This window comes from Megalops cyprinoides, chromosome 2 (genome assembly GCF_013368585.1).
Source record: "Megalops cyprinoides isolate fMegCyp1 chromosome 2, fMegCyp1.pri, whole genome shotgun sequence".
Classification (NCBI taxonomy): domain Eukaryota; kingdom Metazoa; phylum Chordata; class Actinopteri; order Elopiformes; family Megalopidae; genus Megalops; species Megalops cyprinoides.
In genome coordinates, this window is record NC_050584.1 from 4275094 (window position 1) to 4299316 (window position 24223).

Sequence of the window (24223 nt, forward strand, 5' to 3'; positions counted from 1 at the left end):
ATGAAATGAAAACAAAAATAAAACCCCTTAGAAAATATAACGTTCTAAAAAGTATATTTAGGTATGTTTCGCTGTCGCGGCGTTTACGGAATCCGTACAGATGCAACGACACCATATGCAATCATATTTTACACCTACACGTCATTTCTTTCCATTTTATCCGAAGAGTACAATCGGAAACCCAGTTTATTCTGTTTGAATCCCATTGCCTAAAATAGCACGGACATGACAAGCAACACGCTGTAGTTATACGTACTTCTTACATGGTAAATGTCCTTCCTTCTCTTCCAAGACCCTTATTCACTGGTTTTCATACGACATCCCTTGCGTTCCGCCCCGTACTGTGATTATACTCCACGGATCTGCCTTCCCACTGCAAGGGTGCAAGGCAAGGCTGAGCCGGGGGCGCCATAGCCCAGGGTGGCCTTAAGTGTGTACCGCGCCTGTAACACATAAAAATGGATACGAGAAAACATAGCATTTATGTAATACTTCATGTTTTCAAGCAAATGTTCGTCTGAGGAACTCGCAGCGCCTTCCACCGTGCCCCCGATTGTCAGAGCAGCGCTGCACAGTTGCAGCCCCCGGAAAAACAAATAGCTTCTGTGAAGCTGTTAAACACTTAAGTGCTGAATCACTCTCTCCATTAATTCAAGGCACATATTTATTACACGCACAAGTGCCTTACAGTCAGCAACACTTTGAACTATTGCATTATATACATTAATGTAGGTTATAGCTTCTTGATATTAACTATGAAAGGCACAACCAGTGCAAAGGGAAAAAAAAACATTAATTTTGTCACACGAAGTAATTAATAGCGAGTGTTATCTACATGCAAAGATCTTGCGAAATGTGCTTAAATTTAGCATACAGGATCTTGGAGAGGCTATTGTATACCATGTGGTTTGAGAGTAAAAGAGAAATACTCTGTGTCATTCTTTCATCTGTGGCCTCTACGTTCGCAGGCATGAAGGAATGTGTTCATCGTGCTAAGAAGTAATCTTGCATTACATTTTTCATTCTTTGTCATTTATATCGATGCTGATCTGTGTTCATATATATATAGGAATATATATATAGGAATATATATATATATATATATATATAGGAATCAAAATGTTTAACTCTCGGTCGACGGACTTCAGAGCAACAATACATTGCACAGCACTGAGCCAACCTGTCGAAGCTTACATTTGGAACACATACAACACAAAAACAGATTTAAGTTTAATTTTCGACAACTGAAGTGGTTAGATGCGAATGTTCTATTATGAATTACTTCTAGGAGGTGAGATGCAGTGTGCAATATGAGGGAGGCACCATGTGGGTGGGGGTGATGACTGGGGGCGTTTAAAGCGTTCCTCCCCTTAAATTTTAGTTGTAGCTACAGAGCTGACACATTGACTGGAACAGGTAGATGGATACTTCGGCGCAAAAGTCAAGAACCGTGCAGAGTCAGCGCTAACCGAGACGATGAGAATTTAGCGAAGCAACCCCGAGAATTGAAAGGAGACAAGGATGATGTCACCGAGCTTGGAAAATAATAAATGATGCAGGCAAAAAATAAATGGAAAGAACCCGCGTCACTTGTGGGGTTGGTGTTCGTCCCACGTTAAATCAAGTCCTATAATTTCCACGACTGGGTCGTGTAGTGTACTCTTCAATCCGTGGGTTTGTATCCACTGTGACTTCATCCTGTTGAGCAAGTACTTTGGCGGGGGGGGGGGTGTGGGGGATTTATTGTGATGGACATCCAGCCAAGGGACCGTCCTTGGGCAAATGGTCTTGAACTCTCATTTTACCTATAAAAAGGAATTCCGCGTTGACTCTCTCCCTGGTGAACATTAGGGTAGACATGCTCTCGATAGCTGCTGTTGTTCTGTGTTTGTGCACAGGTGCTGGACTAGTGGTGTGCGGTGCACCCTGCGAGCCAGTCAATATTCCAATGTGCAAGAACATGCCTTGGAACATGACCAGAATGCCAAACCATCTGCACCACAGCACGCAAGAGAACGCAATACTCGCGATCGAGCAATATGAAGAGCTGGTGGACATCAACTGCAGTTCTGTGTTGCGTTTCTTCCTGTGTGCCATGTACGCTCCAATCTGCACCCTCGAGTTTCTCCACGATCCAATCAAACCTTGCAAGTCGGTGTGTCAGAGGGCTAGAGACGGCTGCGAGCCCATCATGAGGCGCTATAATCACAGTTGGCCGGAAAGCCTTGCGTGCGACGACTTACCTGTGTACGATCGGGGGGTCTGCATATCTCCTGAAGCCATCGTAACTGATTTACCTGAAGGTGAGTTCCACGCCTATGTACTGCTCTTCTGAATGGGGTACAATGGGATCGATAGCTGATATAGTGATTCGCATGGATAACTATTCGAATATTAAGTGGTAGGCTACGTTTCAAAAGAATTGATAACCGATTCAATCAATAGACAAGTTATATTTTTAGATGATGTATATTATAAGATAGACAATTTTACTAATTTTCCAGATGTTAAATGGGTTGATTTTTCACGGGATGTCATGCTGGAAAAACCACAAGCATCAGACTGCAAAAACGGGAATTCCGGTGAGTTTCCTGCGTACGCTCATCTGTCACACGAACATAGTATCTTACCTGTTTTTTCAAAATACGGCATTAAATACCATAACTTAACTGATTTTCAACAGAGCGCTGTAGGTGCCGAAAAATAAGACCAACGCTAACAACATATATTGAGAAGAAGTACAACTATGGTGCGTATTTGGTGATCACTTTTATTTGTCGCGTAGTTTTATGTTTCATGCAAATAAATCTTTCAGTATGTGTGACACGACACGTAATCAGAATAATGAATACTGTTTTCACGCCTGCAGTTATTCACGCAAAAGTCAAAGGTGTAAGCCGGACTGGCTGCCAGGAGTTTACAACGTTGGTGGAGGTGAGGGAAGCGTTCAAGTCCTCCCAACCCATCCCACGGGCGCACGTACCTTTAATCACCAACTCGTCGTGCTCCTGCCCGCAGCTCCTACCCAATCAAGAGGTGATTATCATGTGCTATGAGTGGCGCTCAAGGTAAGGGTGAATTCAAACGCCTTTTTGGGGTTACCAGATTTGATAAAAACGGATATTTATTCAAATTTATAACTATTAAAGACATGATAATTATGAAGACAACTTATACCTAGATAACAAAAAAGGTTGAGCATTTTCACGACAGAAGGACAAGTGTGAAATATAATACATCTATCATTATTAACATTTTTATCAAGTCATTCATAATGATCTAAAGCAATAACTGAATATTTATGAATTATATTTTATCTTAGTTTCATAATTTTATATCAATTCCTGCAATTGTTACCCCTTTTCCTGAATTGTCTATGGTAAGGAACCAAAAACACTTAATGCTTGTGAAATGTTGTTAAAATATGTTTTCCTTCCTGTGTGGCCCATGATGTATTGAGCCATGGGAAAATGCACGCAACAGCATATTTGCACTTCAACTGTACAAAACTAGATAGCAGAAGTACATTCAAGTTATCTCTGTCACTTCAGACTGATGCTGCTGGATGGGTGCCTAGTGGAAAGATGGAAGGACCAACTGGCGAAGAGATACAAGGTGAGCTTGGCTCTCCCAAACTGAGGCACCAACTGTGCAGACAGGAAGGGTCACACATAAAGTATTTTCCATGGGGTGTTTCACATTTGTCAAATTAGGATTGAGAATTTAGAATTTCTATAAATGTCTGTTTTTAATTGCCCAAATATAGATTCTTATGCAAAACATAATTACCTGAGAGAAGTGCTGACAGAAGTTCATTTTTAGATTGTAATTATCCTATTAAGGATGTAACTTGCTAACTTTGTGAATTTGTTCTTTTAGAATTATGTTGTAACATATGTTATAACTATCCTAGTACTATTACTCTCCTATCCTTACCTGAGTCACCTGAGGGTTTGTTTGGTAGCAACGACTATACAGGCTACCTAAACATTTCTTGGACTTTCACTCTCCTGTTAAATAAATAGAGGCCACTCTACGTTACAATTAATCACTTTATGTCTCTAAAATAAAAATGAAACACTGCTATATTAAAAACTAAACGTCAGTTTTAAATTTCCCTAAACCCCTTTTCAATATACATTAATGGGCTTCAACTAAGAACAGTTGAAATGTTGCAAACATGTGACATTATCAGCTGGCTCCATAACAAAACTGCTTTGCAGCACTGATATGGGGTAGTAATTTGTTGGGAACTGGTTTGGAATCATTTGACTGGAAAATAATGAGTAGATTAGACTATTTTATGGAAACTGTGCCGAATATCCACACCTACAGAAATGTTGCATTGTTGTATTGTCACATAAGGTATAAGGTCATTTCTGTCAAAAGCGAGTGGATTAATTTCTAGCCTATGTTTCTAGCCGGTGTTTGGCACTTTCCACATTTAATACATGTGCCATGAAAGTGAAACATTACTAAAATTTTAAATATATTTGTAGTCCTTGTAACCAGTCATTTTTCTTTCACATTTTATCAATTATTAATATCTACCAGTGATTCCATCCACAGTATTATACATACACTATCCCCTATCCCCTACCACATTGCTTGAAAAATCAAAATACTTAATATGGGAAAATTTTAGGAATTGCATTTATTTTTATGGAGATTGAGAAGCTCACAAAAGTCAGCAGGTGTCAAAGCAATACACTGAAAACACTTCTGTTGGACTGTCTTTGCTGTCATATTAAAATAATTTTCAGTTCAGTCTCATAATGATCCCTCCACATGAAAAGGTTAATTTTCCACTTTTATTGTGTATTATGTATGTCTTTAATGAAAAGGGGCACGGTAGTAATCAATGTTGTTTTAAAACTATTATTGTCTTCTCTCATTCTGATCTTCAAATATAGCTGTCAAATTAGGCGCGGTTCTGATTTGGTGGGGGGTCAGAGATATTTATAATGAACTAGCAATGGAGGAATACCTCCTCTTACCCAAAATCCTGAAGTGAAAGCTAAATGCTGTAGTGTATGAGGAGAACATAGTTTTGACTTGCCCAGCATATGGTTTTTATCTCCAGCTCAGTTCCATCTGGTTCAAAGTCATATTCCTTGAGAAGCTACATTTTTCCAAACCAAAACCCTCACCACACAGAGGTAATTTGATCCATCTCATATTTGAGTGAATATGTTTAATATGTTTCTCATACATTGGAATAACAGCTTAGGTGTTACTGTTATGTAACTTTGAATAGTTTATATCCACACTCACTGTTTAACTGTTTGGATAGCATGACATCATATAGGTTTTTGAGATACAGATTCAATTTCAGCTTCAACCATTCACCTCATCTTGATCAATCCCCCCCCCCCCCCCCCCCCCCCCCAGATCACACAGCAGGGGGAAATAAGTAATTAGGATATATAATTAGGATGTAGGGCACTGAAAAAGATGCTGCCATTTATTATAGCATTTACGCTGAGCCCAGCAGAATATTTCTTGCTAAGGTTTGGGTTGCATTTTCCAAGCAACAACTCAGATTAATACAAAATATTCCAATTGTGAACTTGGCAGGCCCCCAAACCCCTGTCTAAATGTTAAAAATTGGGTGAGCTAGAAGCCGGCAGGAGAAAATACCGATGGGTGCAATTGCAATCCGTGGGGTGCACAAAAAGTCAAAAGTACTATAGAGACATTCAAGATATAAGCAGACAACTGGAGGTGCACTGAGGTCTGTCTGGGGGTGCAATACACCCCTAAGCACCCCCCATAGCACCAGGCCTAGCTACAAGGCAAATACACTCGCTGTATGGTAATGGCTCTAAATTTAATTTTAATTTGTTTTTGACCCCACAGCGCTGGGAACAACGTCTACAGGAACAGCAGCAGAGGAGCCCCAGATTGAACAGCAGGGGCTCTGGTCTGAGTACAGGGGGCTCCAGGAAGACCACTAGGAGCAAGAACATGCCGAGGAACGACCGGCAGCAGAAATCATAAGCGCTCTGCCCCCCCTCCTTGTTTTCTCCAGCCCATGGTGAGGATCAGCATATGACTTCTCAAGTCTGCATAGTGAGCCACCATGTAGTCCTCAGATCTTATTTTAACTTCTCACGGTTACTCCCCCTGACCCCCCTCACCACCATCCAGGAGTCCGTGGCAGATACAGGTTTGCACTGCATTTGTATTTTATGCACCCCTAGTGTTTTATCAGAAAACAAAATACAGTGTTCCCCCATCCCCCTTGCATCTGGCTATGCTATAAATGTAAGCTACGTGTGCTGTGAGTTAAAAAAGCTGTTTAGTGCATTTTTAGGTTTATGTTTTTTTTTTTTTTCAAATTTTTACATTCTTGCTTCTGTGCTGATATTGATCTTTACCCTTAACTACAACTGTGTTGTGTACTGCAGACTGGCTTCTGTAATTTTCAGCTTTTTAAATAATCATCTGAAAGATGGTTAAGAGTTACCCTTAAGGAATTAAGCTTTTGCAGAGAGGACAAATATTTAAATGCCCTAGGATGAGCTTGGAATCTCACGATCGGGTTTTACTGAAATGTAGACACAGTTGCCAAAACCATGGATACAGTCCCATTGCAACAGGCTGAAAGTCTGAACACAAATTACACATTGCAACAAACATGGTGTACAGCTGCACCCTTCAGTTTTCTTAGATGGACCAGCACTGGTCCTGAGAGACAGTGCAGTTGATAGTGCAGTTGATAATGAAATGTTGATAAATTTGATCACTATGTTTCATGGTCTACGCTGTACCACAAAATGAGTGGAGAAAATGAGCACCTCTGAGAATGGATTAGTGATTTTACTTGACTTTACTACAGATTTACTTTACATTTACAACTGCATTCATCCAAATAGTAGATATATAATATGAGCAGATTTCCTTTACATATTGAAGGTTTCAGATTCACCTGGTTTTTTCCATCCAGTTACATCACTCATCAAGTTTGTGTCAATTTCTGACATCAAAACACATAATTGTTACCTCAAGTTACCACAACATGTAGTTGTACCACAGAATCCATGTAAAGTAATGTAAAGTGATAACTTTACAATTCCTATTTGATCAGATATACACAAAATGTACTTGTTTCCTGATTCAACCTAACCATAATGAACCTTTCAAGTTACAAAGTACATTTCATTTAGACTGAACAGAGGCCTTCGCATCCCACTTGCATACTACAGTTGGTTTCTAGCTCTGATAGGTACCTATGTATTTTCAAGTCCATCTCACTTTATCTTGTTAAATTCTGTATGCTGAGCTATAAGGTTTCATTTACATATTGATTTCACTTTGCACCATGCAGAAGGGATAATAACAATGGCATACTGACAATTATTGTTCATTAACCAAGATGAACTGCATTCTGTGATTTATTCTTTTGCTGCTATGCTGTAAACGAAATTGGTTATAGTCAATAATTGACCTAAAAAATTCCATCATAACCATTTGAGTGGGTTTCTATACATTAGTGATGGTGTATGTCACTTTGTTTAACCCTTTACACCATATTCTTTAGTCCAGACCCTCTACACCAGGGCAGTTGTCTTTCAAACTGCAGCCCTGCGCTGGTTGTCAATGCCTTTGGAGAGTGCTACATGCTGAGAAATACTTTTGCCTGCATTTTGAATGCAGGACCCAATCTTATACAACATAGGCTCGCTGAGCGAGTGGCTCTGACATATTTTAATTTCATGAGGTTGGGGTTAAAAATATCTATTGAAATAGAGTATACTGTGTTTGTGATCTTGAGATTTTGTGTTTCACTCGACCATGTCTCTCAATTGTTTTATGCAAAAATAAAATGAAAAAATCCAGATGCTAAAAAAGGCAATATGGATTATCCATAATACAAAGGAGAGCAAATTTTTATTTGTAACACACATTTATGAAACCGAAGGACATATAACTTATATAACTCATTCAAAAAGTGTGCCACAGCCCAAAATTATTAAGAAGCATGCACTGCATTTTACCATAATGTCTGCAGAACAATTTTTATGATGTTCTTAAAATGTTTGGTAAGTGAATTTATTGGCACATATTAACTAATGATTCACTCAAATGTTGAAATTTTGGTCAAGTTTTAAGAAGGCACAACTTTCTTTCTCCCATACTAGTACAAGCCATACATTTGCTTTATTTAATGTTTTTGAGCATATGGACACTTTTAGTACAAACTTGAGATGAATGCATGCTTTACTCCTTATAGATGTCTGCTGCAAATCAAAGGCTGCTCTTCAACAATGCCAATATCACTTAGAGTGGTAAAACTATACCAAACTAAATGTAACATTTTGATTTTTACATGCTGTTTTCCCATATGAATGTCATGCATTGGTTTAGTCCAGGTTGCAATGAATCAGTAGTTATCATGGAATGTTTATATATTACCTGTCATTTTATTCTGTGGATTTTTCTTATATACTTTTGAAGACCCTGTGTGGTTCCACAAATAAAATACCAAATGAGGTACGACTCAGATTGTATTACAGGATGTCACTGACAAATGACATTGGGGGCAGCATTACTCACCCTATTGTCCATGCAGTTGCAACACAGGAAAAGAAAGCAAACTGCCTGTTTTTTCCCATGATCTCATGTTGAACTGTTATGTGCTGAAACAGTGGGAGCAAAAGATTCCCTAGGTTTACAGTTCACTATTTCACCAAATCAGAGGTTGATGCTGAAGTAGGATCTTTGCAATTTACTGTTGAACATGAAATTCTGAATGTCATTTTCACAAAGAAAACAGTTAGTAGTACTTTCTTCCACTAAATACTACAACGGTACATCCTTTATTATTTTGTAGTTACTATAAATTTGAACAAAATTATTCCTTTTAAAGCTGGCTTTATTATACCCATACATGTATTATAACAACTTGAACAAGACTGCTGGAACAGCTTTTTTTTAGTTTTAAACATCTTTTTTTTTTTTTTTACAGATTTTTAAAAAAACATTGTCTTTTCTGTTAAATCAGATGATGTAAAAATGGTGCTTTCCATCCTCCACAGTACACAGCATTCCTTCACTCATTATACTGGGATTCATGTTTCTGCTTTTGAAATAAAGTCAGATTGTATCACCATAAGTTTGGCTGCCATTGTCTTTGTGTTGCTTTGATTGTATGATTTGTAAAATCTGTTCCAATTTACTGTATGTCATATCTCTGAGATGCCATAAGAGAGTAATTCATCTTTGAAAAATATATAATATGTTTTAACTTGGCATGAAAATTCATATTCAGAATATATATCCACATGTATCAGTCACTCCTATTGGTCAGTGAAGCCCAACAGCCAAAGAAGAAGGCAAGTAAAACTAGTGCTATATCCTATTGTAGACTTACTCCTTTGATGGTACTTTTTGTCATAATTGGGGGAGCCTTTTACAGTGCAAAGGAGTCATTCCATCCTACCCCAGGCAAAAACACAGCTTCATCCATCTTGAATTCTTCAGAAAATGTCCCATTTTTGTCACTTCTTCTTGCTGTCAAAGGAATGCAAATTAATTATTTACAATACCATGCTCTTGTATATCCTGCAACAATAAAACAGAAATCTGCAAACAAAACCTGCAATAGAGACAAGGTTAGTACAGAAGATTTTTTTTTACCACAAAATATAAAAACATAACAAAAAGGCTACACAATAGGGGACAGGTGGATTCTGAAAAGGTGGGTTTTCAGGCTCCTGCAGAAGATGGCGAGTGATTCCACAGTTCTGATTGGGTGAGGAAGGTCATTCCACCACCGCAGAATGAGGGCAGAAAAAAGACGTGGCCAAGTGGAACGGCTGCCAGGTTCCCGAAGTGAGGGGGACCGCCAGCTGCCCAGAGGAGGTTGAGCGGAGAGATCTAGTTGAAGTGTATGGAGTGATCAGAGACTGAAGGTAGGACGGGGCAGAGCCTCTTGTGGCCTGGTAAGCCAGTGCCAGTGTCTTAAACTGGATGCGGGCTGCTACCAGAAGCCAGTGAAAGGCAGTGAGTAGTGGAGGGACATGGGGGTGTTTTGGCAGGTTGAATACCATTCTGAACCAGCTGAAGCGACCTGATAGTGCAGGCCAGTAAGCCAGCCACTAAGGTGTTGCAGTAGTCAAGGCGGGAGATGACTAGTGCTTGAACTAGGAGCTGGGTTGCTTGTTAAGGTGAGGAAAAGGCGGATCTTCCTGATGTTGTAGAGGGAGAGTCTGCAGGACTGGGTGACCGGCGCAATGTGGCTTGAGTCGGAGGGGGAGAAAGAGAAGAACAACTGTGTGTCATCTGTGCAGCAGATGTCCTGGATTGCTGGCATGGGATGATGTGGCTGTTAGTACATTTAGCAAGCCAGATTGTTATCAAGAAAGCATACTGAAGAAAACAGCACTTGTCATTGCTAAAGTTGCTGTACTGGCCATCCCCTTTATCCCCTCCTCATAGAAGAAATCAAGTTAATGAAATGCAAAAGTGCCATTAAAGGTGGCATTTTCCCTGAACAAGCTTAGTTTAAGTTAAGAATAACTGCAATGTAAATATGCTGCCTCACAAATGCCTTTGCACTCATGCTGTGTATTACCTGCACAATGGTTTTTGTACATTTATTCAATGGTAAGGTCTGCTACTATGCACAGCTTCTCACAGTTTTACTAGCTTGCCAGCCAATATGCTATCAGCAGAAAAAAGGCAAATGTTTTCTCGATTCTTTTTAAAAATACAGTATTGTGCCATCAGCCCTGCTTCCTGTGAGTTTGATAATGCATGAATGGGGATATTTTCAGAAGGTAGTCCTTAGGTGGACATGGAAGCCTACCCACTTGTGTACCTAGCTGAGCTCCCTGAAACCAGAAGTTAGATGTGCTGCTTTGTGCCATTGTTTTTAGATAAAATAACTGAAGCTAAGAGTCAAACCCATTGGTGTGACTCCGGTGGCAGTGGTAGCTAGGAAGACAGTGCAACATGGGAAGAGATCCCTAAAACTGGCAAGGTCACCCTTGCTATCATGAATTAGCAAGTTTGCTTTTTTTTTTTTTTGCTTGCTTACGTCAGAAAAAAACTTCCCTTTACAGCCAGTTACCTGACGAGACAGGTGAGTAATTTCTAACACTGCTGATAATGTCCTTTGCTGGGGCACAACCAGAGACTGGCTCAACATTCTGTTCTATGGGGTCATTAAAAGTGTCACCTTGCTACACTGTCCAGTGGAACTGCCTGAGGGGCTAGCAGAGGGTGTCTCTTCAGTGTGTCCCATTAGCCACAGCAAGTCACCACTCTTCAGCAGCAGAAGCCATTCCATGCACTGCTGCCAGATTGGGTGTTCCCATCTTGTGTCACCAACACTCAGCCTCATCTTCTTGTCCTCCATGTCACCCTTAAACCCCAGGATAAAAGGCTGAGCTAAATTGATGCAATATAGGCCATGTAACATTATGCTGGTTCCATATCAAACATTAGTCCTTACTATTTTTTCTCCCAGAAGCCATATCCCTTCTGATTCCTACACAGTGTTACACACAAAGAGAGTATGACAAAAGGTAAAAATGCCCATTGTTACCATTGAAAACAATGTTACCTTTACAGCTGATGCATTATGGGCATGCTGAGTGCAGACCTCAAATTCCACAGGGAAAGTGAATGGTACATGTACCCTTTTCTCATAATTATGTTTCTCATACTTATACTATCAGATTTTTCTGTCAAAAATCACTTACTAAAACTCAGAATCCTGATGGACATTTCAATACACCCTATGATGCAACTGGAACATTTTAATGACTAGCACATCACTTTTGAAATGACAACACGTGCTGAAAACATGCTACATCATAAATATTGATAAGGGGGAATGTCTATAACTTACTTTCCAGCTCTGACTATAGTGACAAGCTAAGACAAGTCATTTAAGAGTAACAGTAACAGTAACATGCATGTGTAATTCCACAGACGGATCACAAGGTCACAACTGTGGTTTCTGGATCAACTTTAGAATTTCACCCTAATCTTAAATTTGTTCCCATTTGATGACTTTTCTCTGCAAAAAGTGTGCTCCATGACAACTCATAAATCAAACTGTCATCGCACTGACTTAACTAAACTGCCAGAAAAAGTGAACGCTGTTTCAAAATGCTATCCTCTGGAGTAAGTTTTGCAATTGAGTGCCAAGATCTTCCAAACCAAAATTACCAGTAGACCCATGCCCCTGTACACAAAATAAGACAAAATGATGCATAAATGCAACTGAATATTCAGATTGCATTTTGTAGGTGACAGCTGATAATGCTCTGTTGACTGCAATGACTTCTGTATTAGACCTGAATTGCAGAATTCATTCTTAGGTGATTGACAAACACTATTTAAGGCAATGTTGTTACAAACTTGCATGTGAATAAAACTTAAATGCTAACCCTGCAACATTAACACTTGCAAAAATCAACTGTGAAAGATAGAAATGATTGATTCGACACAGCTTCTGGAATTGGGATGGCTTTTCAGGCTTATAGGTGATGTCACAGACTACCAGCATCAAGGTTACACAAATAATTGTGCAGTAAATAACATTACATCATTTCATACCAAAGCTGATCTGTCATATGGTTCTTCAGATTTCAGAATTTTTCAAAGACATACTGAAAATATCCCAGTTTCAAACTTACCATTAGTTTTCCATTAAGATGCTTTAGAAATTCTATACTTGTTACACTTGTTAGACATAAAATCTTTTGTAAATGAAAATATTACAATAATGTTATGATGTAAGCTTCTATGGTACATTAGAACACAGAGAACAGCAATCTATGTTAATCTGCAGAAAAAAAGAACACTAATGTGCGATTGGCAACTGAAAGCAACAAATGTAAGGCAACTAGTTTGCCTGCAACTTGCCTGCAGTGATAATAGCACTGAATAATGGTTTCCAGTACTTTTAAAATTTAGCATCACAGACACTCACCACTCTCACCCCCAAAGCCCTGTCACTACACTACCAATAAAACCTGCAACACACACAAATACACTAAAACAAATAAAACTTAATGTGGTATTTCTTTCAATGATTCTAGGAATTGTATTGCATTGCTCTGTGTTTACATTGCTACTGGTCTGGCCAGCTGATTTTGATGTGGGAGTACCTGGCATAGGTGAGTACACATGAAATGTAAACACTTTCACTTGCCTATCAGTCAGTCCATCAATTCACCAATTGATACCTTAATTCATGTCCTTACGATACCCTTAAAAAGCCATTTCATGAAAGCATAAACTGCATATGGATATAACCATTGCACATTGCTAGTTGCAACAACAGTCTGTCCTTGAGGCTTTCCAACATATACTCTATTGGTCTTCTGGGATGGAGATTCATTCCAGAGTGAGAAAGAGATGGTGATACGCATTCTGGATCTCAATGAAGCTCTTTGATGTAGATTCCTGCAAAATTAAAGTTAAGGAATAACACACTATACATTAATAACATTGTAACCTGCTTACACCTCTGTTGATATGTTCTATGATATCTGTGAATAAGGAAAACATACTGTATTTCTGGAGCTGGAGGCTAAACTTGCTCAGTCAAGACAACAATTAGTCTAATCAGGAGGCTTTGTGACTGACTAGAAAGACTGCAAACCGTATGGTCTGGCAGCATCAAAACTAGCTCTGCTTTCTGAGAAAGGCAAGGGTATTACATTTACATTTATTCATTTAGTAGACGTTTTTTATCCAAAGCGACTTACATAGGTTACAGTTCTTTACAATGTTATCCATTTATACAGCTGGATATTTTTACTGAGGCAATTGTGGGTTAAGTACCTAGCCCAAGGGTACAGCAGCAGTGTCCCAGCGGGGATCAAACTGACAACCTTTTGGTTACGAGTCCTGCTCCTTAACCACTATGCTACACTGCCGCCCCCAATGTAAATGTAAATTTGTTCCCATTTGATGTTGTATAAAGGTTAGTTTTGCCTGTGCATGTCCTGCATATTAATGTTCCCTAGTTGCTTTTCATGTATTTGCTCTAGAAAATCAAAACGCTGCTGTCTGTAGATGCTCTCACTACAATTAGATAATTAGCACAATAGAAGACAGTTTTTCCTGACAATATAAGCTATATCTATTCATGTTTAGACTAAAGGAAACAGTGCATTTTAAATGGTCAAAAACTGGTAAAATACTCATTCAAACATAAAAGAAAAATACTATTTGCCACAAAGTTTTGAAACATTATCTAAATACGATTAGACATTATTTTGACATAGGAGCAAAAACATTAACATACTGGAGAAAACTGGTCATTACAGAACATACCCTTTACTATATAAAAGTGAATGAACTGCTTCAGTGGATGAAAAACCACCAATGTATCTCAGATTCATACACTGCATTCAAAATGAATGGTCAATTCAATATAAACACCTCTTTTCAAACCTCCTTGGATACCTTCTTACCAAATGAAAACTCCCATAAATGTCATTAGAATCCAATGACTGCATGATGTGTGACTGCAAGAAAGGACTCTTCCCATTGGCTAACTGTGATGTAATTGCAAACATCTAATTACTTTCAAGGTGGCTGTTGTCAGGTGAACTACAACTCACGCCTTTATCTGTGCAGACAAGAGCCTGACACATTATGTGATAGTTTATCGTATCTGCTGCATACATCCAGCTTGTTATATGACAGTTATAAGGCATGCATGTTACCTTTTACAGCATGCAGACCAGCATAACTCATATTTTTGTGTAAATATGTGCGAAAAAGTGAGATGCTTGGCATCTTGTAATTGTCCCACACCATGTAGCACAATGTACAACGAGGAAATGAAAGTATAAAGACATAATTGAAGATACAGCAAGTAAAAACAACATATGTATTCTGCATTGATCAACAAGCATCCCAAACAATGAGCAAATATTGACCCCCTTGATTCTCTTTCATTTGTGTACTAATCTGGGTATGTTTTAAGTGAATTGGATGAATACAGTGTACAAGGTTGCATTTTATAGATTTGCTAATGTTGCTAAGCTTTGCTAATGCAAACCAGATTTTATTATTATTACTGGCTCACCACTGCTCCCATCTCTGCAGAGGACAACTTTTTGTATAGCATTCTACAGAAAAGCTATACAGACATTTTTCAAACATCCTCACATTTCATCCCACTTCCACCAAATGCACTGCTCCTGAGTCACCCAGATAAGCACACTTGTCACTCCATTTTTAGAAATAAATGAAACGGGCTAGGCTAGAAATGGATTATTCAGGGAATGAGTTTAGAAGAGGGACAAAAACATTTTCAAACTGGACTCAAACTCAACCAACTATAGACGTTTTCTTCAAACTTGGTTACTGTACGACTTGCAGACACTACAGTGCAATACACGTGTTACTTGTCCAACCAGTCTTTAAAAAAAAGAAAGCTGAACATGAACATAACATACACTACTAAAGTACCATTCATCAGCTCCCCGCTGGAACACTGCTGCTATACCCATGGGCAAGGCACTTAACCCACAATTGCCTCAGTAAATATCCAGCTGCATAAATAGATAACATTGTATAGAACTTTAACCTATATAAGTCGCTTTAAATAAAAGCGTCTGCAAATGAACAAATGTAACAACGCGATCATTCAAAGCCATTCAGCCTTAGCATTATTCATCTATTTTTCCTCGAAATTCTGTGCGCAACATGCTGTCAGTGGGATTTACATGTTATGATAAAGATGAGGTGTGTTTTTCAGGGTGTTAACGCTTTTAATAGCCACAAATCATGCAGGATTTAAAAACAGTTGAAGGCAAGTGTCTTGCTAATAATTGCGCTGGAACTGACCATTTCAATTCGACATTTGGACTTAGGGCGCCCTCTGTGATTACATCGAACATTGTTAGTGGTACTGTTCTCAGAGTGCGGAAGCACCCATTTAATAACACAAAATGGCCGTGCCAGAAAAAAATCCATTATCGAAATAAAAAGGAATACAAGCACAAAAACAGTTAATCTGATATGACTATATGCCAGTCACATGGTATCAAACTGTGTTATAAAAATTGTTACATTTGGGTATATACCTTTACACCATAACATACAACCGCCTCATTCAGAGCGATCGGAGATGGGTCTGTGTCACGTGATATGTCCTCGTGGGTCATATGATTGCAGGATATAAAACAAGAGCGCTTTACAACGCATACACATTCTTGGCGATGTCTGGAAATAATATCGAAGGAGTACGCAGTTCAGAACTGTTCTTGGGAATCAGTCTTCCCGAAGCGGAGGAGGTAATTCAGGACGGTATTATATGGCGCATATAGCTAGCTAGACTATGTGTGACTCTTCTGTGCAGCAGTAACTTATAGTATAACACTATAACGGGATTTGGGGTTCTAGTCGACAGTCTAGATAAGTCTTAATTCAGTGTTGGAAGCTAATGCAATAAACAATAATTGTACACAATCAGCCACTGCAATGTTAGCATTTGTGCGTGTTGTGTTGATCCGACTAGCAGCCCGTATCTCGGTACTATTTGAGTCGTTTAACCATAAAAAGTAAATGGGTAATCATTTATATATCCTTCTTACCTGTAATTGTAAATATTACAAAGTATGGACCACTTTAGGGGTGTGTGAAATCGTATTACAAGATTCTTCCAGACATGAATATGGGAAATATTTTTGTAATATTTTCACTCAGCGTTTTCTCAAGTCGGGTGCCCAAATGTACACGTGTAAGCAGAATTATCTTTTTGCTTAAACATCAAGGTGTTTCGGACTCTGTATATATCTCAAAGGTAGATATGTAGATATGTCTCTCATCATTCAAATTCGTGGGCTAACAATCAGTCCACTTGGAAAGCTCGATGGGTGATGATGTGGTAACCTGACATTGCTAGCTAGCTAGCTGGTTAGCTATGCTACCTAACGTTACACTGGCCTACACTCACTGATACCCTGTGGGTCTTATCCCTCTTGCTCGCCCTGACCAAACCGGCAATATGGCCCTCAAAACAACTACATTCCTCCACATGCCCTGATTTATAATGGTTTTCGTCCCGCTTAAAACTTCGGGTATCATCCTTAAAGAAAGAGGAGAATATGGCTAAGCGACACCATTGCTGCTAACGATGAGTGCTAAAGACGAGACCTTTTGATAGGACTGAACTCTAAACTGACTGAACACTTTTTAAAACTGTTTTTACACTTCTCTACAGTATAAAGTCAGAAGTGTTATGCCCAAGTTCATGTCCTGTGTTCAGTTACAGTATTGCCAAACATCTCTTCCACATCTTGCTAAGGGGATACATTTTTATATTTTCTTTGCTTTCACATCTCAGTTTTGAACAGCTGCAACAACAAGACAAAGTTGATTGATTTCTTGAGACCTGGACTGAATTTCCCCCTCCTATTAAAAATTTAATTTCCTGTGTCTGACTATTTACAGTAAGGTAGACATGAAGGAGGCAACTGCACTGTTCATGAGAAATTTCTGCAAGCCAACAAGAATTTAAAAGCAAATCTGTAAAAGCCTTCCTGCGTTACACTGTTCATGACTTCTCAGTGTTCTGCCCGGGCGCAAAGGAATTAATGGCTTGAAAGAACATGTTGCAGTATTTTGTTTTATCATGTAAAGTTAGACGGTGTCTCCAGTGAGATTCATTAGTAAGGGCCAGTCGTATAGGAATGCATATCCCTAACATATAGATGATATACTTTTTTTACTTACTCTTTACTTTCTTTGCTTAGTAGATAGTTCATAATCCTACATTGAACTCACTACCCATAGCGTAAGATATATATTACTGTTGTAATGAAGGGGAGCCATGTGGTAGCAGGCCATAACAAATCACAGAAGCGGTGCTGTTTCCATCTAACTGATTCAACTGAACGTTGCTTTGGTCCATCCTGGCAACTACCAGCTCTGAGAGTGTCCGTGGTTTAGAGGTGAGAATGCTAGTGTCAGTGCTTGTCAGTGAGGAAGTTGTATAGACCCCACTGCAGCCTTTGGGCATCTCAGCTAACATTTGGTTCTCTTTTCAGCTGGATGACCAGGAGTTTGATATTCCTCAGGTGGAGACTGCTCCTACCCTGGAGAGCATCTTAAATGAGGTACACCTGCAACCTCAGCTTCGTGTTTTACCGACAGGCCAGCACTGTTTTTGTTTTTATGTTTTTGGATTATACCTACACTGTGTCAGTCTACATTGTATGATGTACATAAGAACATAAGAACATATGATGACGAGAACAGGCCATTCGGCCCAACTAAGCTCTCAACTCAGGGAGAGTTGACTGTGGTAATCTGTTCTACACCTATTGCAGCATAATTGTCTGATATCACAGTGTAGTATTATACCCTTTTGGTCACTGTTTTCTTGTTTACCAGTCTGATATAACAACCAGTTTACTCTTCTCGCCCAAAGCCAAACAGAAAGTACATGTGACATTTTCATGACTAACAGTGCAGTACATGGATTGTCCTATTCTTGGCTGTTTATTTACAGTAAAAGAAAAAAAAGGTACTCAGCATTAAACTGAGTTTGAGCATGATCACATGCCTGAGATCACCATGGACCACAGTCAAACAGTTTGTGAGGCTGAAGATGGCCAGTGAACCCCAGCATGTCCTCTTCTCTCTCACATGCAGGACTCTCTCCTAGAGGCTGAGAACAGCTCCTTCCAGCCTGAGGACTTTACCATCTCCATGCTGGAGACCGAGGAGCTGGAGGACAGCGGTGGGGAGCAGCAGCAGCCTCTGCAAGAGGAGGATGAGGAGGAGGAGATGGTGGTGGAGGACCAGGAGGTGCAGGAGGTGACAGATGCATCTATTCCAACACTCCAATGGTAACACTTTTAATGGCAAAAGCAATATTTTGTCATTTGAAATAGATTCTCATTTTCATGTTGTGTGCTTTTCAGCATGCCTTTTAGCTGTCACGCAAGGAACGTGGTCTTTGATTCAGACTTTGGAAAAAAATGCAATTCAGTTCAATTCAGTTTTATTTGTATAACGCTTTTTACAACACAAGTTGTCACAAAGCAGCTTTACATTGTTCCCAGGCCAGAGACCCCCTGAGAGCAAGCCTAAGGCAACAGTGGCAAGGAAAAACTCCCTAATTTACAGGAAGAAACCTTGAGCAGAACCCGGCTCAGAGGGGGAGCCCATCTGCTTCTGGCTGGCACTGGGCAGATAGAATTACGTAGAATGCTTGAAATTGTACAATGTACTTTAAGACATTTGAGTTTTGATAGACAGTAGTAAATAACAGTAATTATAAAATGTATCCTAGAGAATGTCTGGTTCTTGGCACGCAGTTGGCTTGATAGGCAGGGCAGCGAGGTAGCAGGACTGGAGATCGGGCTGTGATGCTTGGACTACAGCTCCAGGCAGGAGCCCGGAGCAGGGACAGGAAACAAATAGAGAACAATGATTAGTGGATGGTAAGAATGACATAAATGTATAGCAGAGAGGCAGAAGAGGAGGGGCAGGGAAAAAGGTGCCAGTGTGCAACAGGGAAAAACCCCCGGCAGATTAACATTATGGCAGCATAACTAGGGGACGGGAGGCAAGGAACTGGCATAGTCATGAGGGCGGCCCTAAGGCAGTCAACACTAGTTCACGGCACAGAGTCCATGTCATGACAGCAATGACCACTTAGTCCACCAGAGACTCTATGAACCACGCCAGCACCAGGCCATGTCCCTCAGCTAAAGGATTTACTGTATAGATATGTTTTGACCCTAGACTTAAAGGTGGAGAGAGAGTCTGCTCCCCGAACCTCGGTAGGTAAGCTGTTCCACAGGAGAGGGGCTCGATAGGAAAAGGCTCTACCGCCTACAGTAGTTTTGCCCACTCTTGGGATGATGAGAAGCCCGGCATTTTGGGAAGGAAGGGCTCTTTGTGGAAGATATGGGTTAAGAAGGTCCTTAAGATAGGGAGGGGCAAGCCCATTTAAAGCCTTAAATGTCAGTAAGAGTATTTTAAAATCGATCCAGTATTTAATGGGTAACCAATGGAGAGAAGTTAGAATTGGGGTAATGTGCTCAAAACGTTTAGTTCTAGTTAAGATTCTGTAACGGAGCTGCTAGCACGTTACAGAATATTTCTGTAACTGGAACGATAAAGAAATAACGCCGTACATGACTCTAACCTACCCGTTTTATTATGCAAAAACAGTTCGCAGAATTACGGTGCAAGTTTGTTAGTTTGCAACTGAGCGCACTGCGCACGTTTAAAAACAAAGTTTTAAATTACTGTCAGGCGACACTGTTGTTGTTAGGGTGGCCAACTAACACGGCAGTGAAGCTACACGCTATCAAAAAAAAAGACATAGCTAAACAGTTTTAATTTTGTTTTAAATGTTTTATGGTACTGTGTGAGTGTGCTCGCATGCAAACGCCTTACCGCGTATCTGTCTATGTTTCAGTCCGCATCCACTGTTTCCAGGTCATCGGGGAGCAAAAGGGTGGTACATTGCGCTGGGACTGTATTTATAATTTAATATACTTTGGGTGGTATGGTCCAACTAACACCAGTTTTCATATGCGTTTATTTTTTGAACCTGGTAAATCAGAAACTGTGGGAAATGTGTTAAAATTGAAAGGCTATTTGTAATGTAAATTATTTTGGTGATTTATTACAGCATTAACAGTCTGGGATGGAAAAACATTAAAATTGTTTTGGATCATCCCAGCCAGCTCGGAGGGTATATAAGGCAGTCTTTGCCCTCATTTTGGGGTTGGTTGAATGGAGGAAGACTGGTCAGAGTCTCTGTGTGTGTACAGTTAGTGGGGAATTATTGGAACCCCTGTAAATAGTTTTGTTTGCCTGTTTTTTTTCTTTTGTTGCTTAAGTTCTGTTTTTGTTTATTTTGATACTTTATTGCCACCTGCACTGTGCATAGCTGTCACCTTTACCTGCACCTGGGAACCAATAAACACCCTTGCCACGCCATTTGTTGGTCGGCTCCATTTCGGAATCTTTTTGCCTGGCTACTGCGGTCATCCCACCACAATTCAAGCAGCTGCATTTTGTACCAGCTGAAGGGGTGTTAGTGAGACGAAAAAAGATTTTTGAATATTAACCAAGGGACTAATTAATGGCTATTTTTGTGGAAACTGACTTTGCTACTAACCGTACGTACTGGATGTGATTTATGCTTTTATGGTTATGACTTCTTGTTTCAGAAAATTGTAAAATCATTGAAGTTTAAAAGTTAGTAATATATTGTAATAGTAATATATAGTGTGAGAGATATGAGTTGTAATTATCTGATATTCTACATGTGTATTCTCATTTATGTCAACGTAGGATCAAAGACCCTCCTCTGCCAGTGGTTGAACAAGATGCAGTTTTGGATTGTGTAACCCTCAAAGGCATTTCGGCGCAAATCCTCTCTGCTGTGGTAGGATTACACATGCACTATAAAAAAACATTAAATTAGCCCTTCTGTTCTTTCCTGGTCATTGCTGATTCTGCTTCATTCAATGTGCTTTACCTCCTATTTAAAAGACATCCAATAGCTTTTGTCACCAACAAGACATTCATTGTTGGCACTTTGATATTGTATTTTTCCTTTCTTTTCACACATACTGTGCTCTCCTGTAATCCCATTTCTGGGCAAGTCATTTACACTTGCCCCAAATTTATGTAGCTAGTACCCTATCAATACCCCTTTTGCATTAAACATGTACTGGATGTGTCTTGAGAGGAAAAGAATTAACTCCATTTATTTGAGTGCAGGGCCGAGTTGAAGGCGGAGGTCCAACTGCAATGGTGAGTTTCAGTATTGTTTCAAATGGTAAAAGATGCTTGCACAGATTTAAGGCTGTTCTGTGAGAACATAAATACCAGGAAAGGTGTTTAGTTGGCCATACCCAACATTTAAATTTTTTTTAGGTCTGTAAGAGCAGTTGACTTGGTGTGTGCTTTGGGCACCCAACTTGACTTTTAGTGTTGTTCAGTGTTTATTGACTTTTACGAGAACATCTAATTTTAATTTCAAGTTCTAGTTGGATGTATGTGAAATGATAATGGTGAGGCAAACTTCTGATTTCAGGGCAAAACCGTAGGTAAAGGAGTACAGTTAAAGGAGGCTGGAGTCCTCCCATGGTCTTACATTTATCTGAGCCAGATTAGACTCATCTTTAATTACTGCTCGGTTTTACTTTCCTCTAATCTTAGCATTTTTCTACCACCTTTAATTCATGTCTGTGAATATTCATTTCTTGTAAGCCCAATGCTGATAACCTTTCCTGTATTAACTTGTGATAGCATATCCTTACAAAATTTACAATCATGCATGTAGTCAATGTTTGAAGTTTGGTACATCTCTCTGAAAACACATAGGCATTGCATCCAGAATACATGTTTAATGGGACTAAGAATGCACCATGTTAAGCAGTACTATAATTGTACATGTGCAGTGCTTATCTGGTTAGATACCACTTTCTTGCAAACAGGGTAACTTGATATTTTATGTCCTCAATCTCTCTTGGAAGAAAGCACAGTAAATATTCGATCTGAGATGGGGCTCAGTGTCAGTCAGCTGTGTTCTGCATACTCAACGGACAGATGTTAACCTGACGTCTTTCTCCTCTAGGCTGTCTGCGGCATCATTGCTGTGGGAACATCAACTGGACAGTTGCTTATTTTTGGTAAGAGAGGGCTTGTTTTGTTTTATTGATAGTCTGAGTCAGAGTACCAAAGGTAACCGCTGTATTGCTGCCTTTTAGTTAATGATTACACACAGTTACCCACATGTCACTCTGTTTGATTTATTGCCGAAGCCCCCTGCTAGTCCCATTCGAGCTCCTTCCAGATCAGTGTGGGCTTTACCAGCGTCTGCCTCAGTGAATCCCCTCTCAGCCCTCTCTTCCTGTATCCTGGCCTCAGACCCCAGCCAGGTGCTGAAGCTGTGTTTGGGGAGCCTCACCTTAGGGGCACAGTATGGACCCATATCTGCACTTGGGTTGAACAGTGACGGCACCTGCATCCTCTGCGGATTCTTGAGAGGACAGGTAACCCCGAATTCATTGCTCCTGTGGACAAATAGCATCCATGCATCCAAGTAAATATGCATTGTTTGTGTTGTTTTGAATACAAGATTTGCGTAAATAAGCATGTGCTAATAAAAATAGGTGTCTGAAATCAGCCTTGATTATATGAACAGTTCATTCCATGCGTTAGCGTTGTTACTGCAGGTGAGTATTTTGAAGGGCTGTGTGCATGATAGATGTGTACCAGCTAGTTGGTCCTCAAAAGGTCCTCATAGGACCTGTATGTGATCACCTAAATTAATGTAGCTGCGCTACATGAGTGACTGTGTCCAATGCTTAGATTCTTCAGTGGGATGTGGAATCGGGAAAACTGCTCCGTACCATTGCCAATGTCATTCCAGTGGGCAACAGTGTCGTCACTGTCAAGGTAGGATCCGTTGTTTCAATGGAGTGTCAACGGAAGAACGAACTGGACTTTCACAAATAACAGCTTTTCCAACTCACATGTGTACAGTGTCCTCATATTGCTGTAATGGTTCAGCACATCCATGCTAACCCTAATGGTTATACTGATTATATCTCTTGTGTCCAATTTTAAAATTCCTGTGTGAAGTGTGATGTACATTCATTTACAAATTCTTCTAGCCTCCTCATTTTTAGTGATCCAGGAGTCATCAACAGAATGGCAGACATTCAAAACAATTAAAATGAGAGTACTAGATGTTGAATAGGTATCTCAAGACCACAGTCTTTTCTCTGCTTGAGAAAATAAAACATTTTGGTGTTCAGAGTCAGACATTCCATCTGGGTGTAGATCTTTCATTCAGAGAGACTTCTAATACATTATCCAGCTATGGTAATCCCTTAGTTGGGAAAAAAAACAAAAATGAGACACATTGTCAACCATGCTTGTATAATAACTTCCACTGAAGCAGAAATTTAATGAAAAAAGCAAATCCATCTGATTCTTGATGTTTGCTTACACTAATTTAACTCAATATTTATAAAGCTATCATCAGGTCAGAGAAAGTTCCTCTTGTATGCAAAATATAGCATCTGATCAGTACATCTTTTTTCTAATCAACTTCAGACTGACATGCATAAGGGTTGCAGCTGCTGGATTAGCACAGTGTATATAAGGAGTGCTGGCTGTAAATTATTAGCTGTTGATAAGTTAGTGAGGACAAACTGTCAGATTTTTAACGATAAGCAAGCAACTATAAGCAAGAATCCTG

General features: G+C 39.7%; 2 protein-coding genes across 2 annotated transcripts in view; both read left to right on the forward strand.

Moving 5' to 3' along the window:
- The first annotated feature begins 1257 nt into the window (after window positions 1–1257).
- On the forward strand, window positions 1258–6228 carry LOC118773767 (secreted frizzled-related protein 4-like). Its single transcript, XM_036522843.1, has 7 exons — window positions 1258–1291; window positions 1899–2303; window positions 2505–2582; window positions 2684–2749; window positions 2870–3068; window positions 3552–3615; window positions 5860–6228. Exons 1-7 carry the CDS (start codon window positions 1258–1260, stop codon window positions 5998–6000), a joined length of 987 nt encoding a protein of 328 aa, XP_036378736.1. The 3' UTR covers window positions 6001–6228.
- Window positions 6229–16199: 9971 nt separating this feature from the next.
- LOC118772449 (vacuolar protein sorting-associated protein 8 homolog) overlaps window positions 16200–24223 on the forward strand; it is a 43369-nt gene continuing 35345 nt past the window's right edge. The window contains exons 1-8 of the mRNA XM_036520792.1: window positions 16200–16274; window positions 18030–18098; window positions 18637–18833; window positions 21301–21394; window positions 21733–21765; window positions 22592–22646; window positions 22885–23009; window positions 23329–23415. Of these exons, the coding sequence (XP_036376685.1) occupies window positions 16200–16274; window positions 18030–18098; window positions 18637–18833; window positions 21301–21394; window positions 21733–21765; window positions 22592–22646; window positions 22885–23009; window positions 23329–23415 (735 nt within the window). The remainder of the gene's footprint in view (window positions 16275–18029; window positions 18099–18636; window positions 18834–21300; window positions 21395–21732; window positions 21766–22591; window positions 22647–22884; window positions 23010–23328; window positions 23416–24223) is intronic.